The sequence below is a fragment of the Podarcis melisellensis genome (assembly GCF_964234715.1).
Source record: "Podarcis melisellensis genome assembly, chromosome: 11".
NCBI lineage: Eukaryota > Metazoa > Chordata > Lepidosauria > Squamata > Lacertidae > Podarcis > Podarcis melisellensis.
In genome coordinates, this window is record NC_138543.1 from 33,127,872 (window position 1) to 33,131,978 (window position 4,107).

Here is a 4,107-nt window from a genome sequence, read left to right on the forward strand (position 1 = left end):
GGGGAGAAGCGCTGCTTTCCCCCACTGCCAGCCTCTAAACCATGTCGGGGAACAGCGGGAAGGCGGAGCGCCGCCTCCCCGCTGTCCCCCAAGCTTGTGGGGCTGGCGGTGGGGAGAAGTGCTTTCCCCCACCGCCGGCCTCCAAACCAGGTTGGGGAACAGCGGGAAGGCGGTGCTCAACCTCCCCGCTGTCCCCCGAGCTTGTGGGGCGCACCCAGTGGATCTCTCACACCCGGTGCTTCAGTTCCCGGCCTTAGGGGGAAAACCCAGGCGCTTTGCTTGCGAACCAATACCTTTATTGTGTGGGAACTGTAGCGCCCCCAAATGGATGGCGCCCGGTGGATCTCTCGCACCGTGGATCTCTCGCACCCAGCGCTCCGGTTCCCGAGGGAAAAAAAACCAGGTGCTTTGTTGCAAACAAATAGCTTTATTGCGTGGAAACCGTAGCGCCCCCAAATGGATGGCGCCCGGTGGATCTCTCGCACCCAGCGGATCTCTCGCACCCAGCGCTCTGGTTTCCGGGGGGAAAAACCCAGGTGCTTTGTTGCAAACAAATAGCTTTATTGCGTGGAAACCATAGCGTCCCCAAACAGATGGCAACCAGTGGATCTCTCGCACCCGGCGCTTCAGTTCCCGGCCTTGGGCAGGCGGTAGACGCCACCGCAATAGACCAGCTGCTCATCCTGGACCTTCTTCTGGAGGAAGATCTGGAGCTCCCGCAAGTCAATCTCGCTGACCATGGGACCTGTCATGACGAAGATCTTCAGCATGCTGTGGATCCGCTCAAGGGGCAGGCTCTCCAGGTTGGTCAGCATGGCCTGGATGTAGGTCCAGAAAACCTGGAGCTCCCCCTCCTTCTGGTCGGCCTGGGAGGCCATGGCGGAGTCGCCCTCCTCGTCGCTCTCCACCAGCACCACCTTCTCGGGTGCCTCCTTGGGCGCCTCCTCCACCACCACGAAGGTGCCGGGCGCCTCTTCGCGCAGCACCCCCTGCTGGAGCCAGAGGGCCAGCTTGCGGCGCAGGAGGGCCGGGGGGCAGTGGAGGGCCGCGCTCAGCTCCTCCAGGGTCCAGGTGCCCTTGTCCTGGAAGTGGAGAATGATGGCCGCCTGGGCCGGCGTGACGGACAGGGAGAGCGTCCTATCGGCGAGCTCCACCTCCAGGCAGACCGCCCCCAAGTGGTGCTTCCAGCTCAGTGTCCGCATGGCCTTCAGCTTCTCGTACTTCCGGGCATAGTCCTCCATGGCGGCCTTGATCTCGGCCGGCAGCTCCAACTTCTCCTCCTTGAGGGGTGGCCAAAACTCGCTGGAAATGATGGCAGCCGCCAGCCGGAAGGGGGGCCTCTGGCCTTCCGGAAGCTTCTGTTCCTCATCCCGGATGTGGGCGTTGATCCGGCGCGAGTCAGCCATGTCCTTCAGCATCACCTCACAGTAGAGCATCTGGGTTTCCCCAAAGCGCAGCTTGAGCAGCTCGACGTTGCGGATTTCCCTCTCAGCGCTATAGTTCAGCTGGTGGAGCAGGCGGTCGGCCAGCAGGGTGCGGTATTCGTTGATGAAGAGGTCCTTGCTGCCATAGATGCTGACCAGCAGAGTGATGATGTCCGCCGAGCGGCGCTTGGCAGCGGGCTTTCCAGCTGGGTGGGCGTCGACCGGGTCAGGCACCCAGTCCTCTGGCTGGGCGCCCGCTTCCTCATCGCTCTCCTGCCCGTTGTCCAGGGCGACGGGATCCGCTCGGGAGAGCTCGTGCGCCAGGTCGCCCGATCCCTCGCCCGTCAGGCCAGCCACGATCTGCCGCACGGTGTCATCGCGGGTCCTCAGGTACTTGCGGATGGGCTCCCCGGCCACCTGCAGGATGACCATCGAGGGGTCCAGCTGGCGCAAGGCCTTAATGGCGCAGATGTAGAGGGTGATGATGTCCGAGGTGTTGACCCCGGGATGGAGGAGTCGCATCTCCAGGGCGCTTTTCAGGGAGGTCAGGAGGTGCTGGCGCTGGTTGGTCCTCTCTAGGCAGAACTTGAGGTCCTCTATGGCTGGCTTGGAGTCAGGGAAATCTCGGATGATGCCAAAGAGCTCCTCGATCCTCATGGCAGTGTAGAGGCGGTAGAAGAACCTCTGGACGTGGCAGCGCCAGCGCCGCAGGGGGGCGGCCTCGGCCCCGCCCTCCCGCCGGAAGACCCAGCCGACCCAGCCAATCACGCGCTCGAGCCATTCCTGGAAGTCGGGGAGGAAGGAGCGCTCGAACTCGCCCCGGCAGGTGCCCTCCAGGCGCTCGGCGATCATGCGGTGGAGGATGTCGGTAACGGCGGGTGTGCTGATTCGCTCGAGGAGGCGGAGGCGGTGCAGGACGCCGTTCAGCTCCTCAAAGCGCGCTATGGTTCCCTCCTCCTCACCGCTGCCTGCCGGTGCTACGTTTCCCGCCATGTAGACCCGGAAGCTGCGCCCGTAGAGGTCGCCCAGCGCCTCCTGAAACGCCCCCGGCGGTGCCAGGAAAACCACGGCACGCAGCAGAGCGTCGAGGTTCCCACGCAGGCGCCCGGTGGCACCGGCGCCAGGCACCCCCTCGGGCACCCACTCCTCCAGCAGGGCGGCGCCGCGCAGGTAGGGCGCCAGGCGCTCTTCCAGCCAGCGGAAGGCCTCCAGCAGGGAATGGGCGCGCTGCGGTTCACCGGGCGCCGGCGCCGCGCGCCTCCAGAACTCGGGGCCCAGGCGGGACTGGAGGTCCGTCTGGAGGACCTCGAGGAACCAGTCTTCCAGGGCGCCCTGCAGGCCGTGGTGGCGGAGGGCGGCCCAGGCCGGGCGCAGGTCGGGGGGGGAGTCGTAGCGCGGCGGCGCCTCCATCCCCAGGGCTTCGGGCGGCACCAGGCCGGTGCTGAGCGCGCTCCAGGCCGCCGACAGTTCCATTTCGCCTCCGAACGCGGCGGCGGCGAACCGGAGGACGACTAGGGCCCATCCGCGCATGCGCGGACCGGCGACGACGGCAAATGACGTCCGACGCGCGACGTGACGCCGCCAAATAGATGTTTTGACACTGAATTCCAGAATGAGATAATAAGCAAGAAACTACAATGCAGGAAAAAAGCAGATATAATAAAAGTTTTTTTTGGGGGGGGGAGGCAGTTAGTGCCTGCCTTCTTTAATGTTTGACTGGGACAAAAAGAAAGAAAATGGATCAATAAATTATATTTATATGAACCAGGATATTTTTTGTTTGTAGTTCAGTAAACTGTTATGAAATGTCATGGCCTTTGGCTAGCACAATGAACTTATTGTTGATGATAGGCTTATACCATTTTTGAGCCATCTTGTTTTATTAATTTAAAACAGGACATTTTTTTAAAACAATAAAAAGGCTAAAAGTGAGAACCCACCCTATCTTTTATTTGTTAAAGCAATGCTCTGTTACAGAGTCTGTTCACCTGTGATTAGTGACTCTCTTGTCCTTGGGAAATTGAAAGCTAGCAACACCTTTTTGGGGAAAAGGTGATCCCAGTCTCTGACGGTGTGATGAGTTTCAGGAAAGTCCAAGATGATTAGGAAAGGCACATTTGGGATTTCTGTTGATGGAAGCTGGAGATGCTAATATTTTGATTTATAATTTGGTTGAATTGTGAATGGTTTTATATTTTAACTGATTTTTATTATTAGCCACCTTGAATTTATTCGGAAAACTAGACGAGATATAAGTTTTTTAAAACAGACTATCAATAAATTGGAGTAGAGAAGTGAGCTGAGCAGATATATACTTGATTAAGTATACTTAATTAATGTAAGGCTTAATTTGTACCAGTTTCTTTTTAGGAGGGAGGAACAGTTGACCCTCCAAATGTTGCTGGACCACAACTCCCATCAGCTCTAGCAAGCATTGCCAATGTCAATGGATTATGGGAGTTGTAGTTCAGGAACATCCAGCTGTCCAAAGGGCCCCCTCTTGACTTAAAGAGAAACTGGCTCAAAGGTTCCCCACACCTGCTTTAAGCAATGCATAGTTCTGAACCAGCTGGCCAGTGGAACATTGGAAGCTGCCTTATAATGAATCAGATCAATGGATCAGATCAACGGTCCATTAAGCTCAGCTTAGTCTGACTGGGAGCAGCTCCACAGGTTTTCAGGC

The 4,107-nt window shown here is 58.3% G+C and overlaps 1 protein-coding gene across 1 annotated transcript; it reads right to left on the reverse strand.

The window, feature by feature from the left end:
• Nucleotides 1-540: 540 nt before the first annotated feature.
• ANAPC2 (anaphase promoting complex subunit 2) lies at nucleotides 541-2,947 on the reverse strand. The gene has a single exon (XM_081930156.1). It carries the CDS (start codon nucleotides 2,895-2,897, stop codon nucleotides 627-629), a length of 2,271 nt encoding a protein of 756 aa, XP_081786282.1. The 5' UTR covers nucleotides 2,898-2,947; the 3' UTR covers nucleotides 541-626.
• Between the last annotated feature and the right edge of the window lie 1,160 nt (nucleotides 2,948-4,107).

Coding starts and splice junctions, on each gene's coding strand:
- ANAPC2 (XM_081930156.1), bottom strand. CDS start 2,897: ATGGAACTGTCGGCGGCCTGGAGCGCGCTCAGCACCGGCCTGGTGCCG.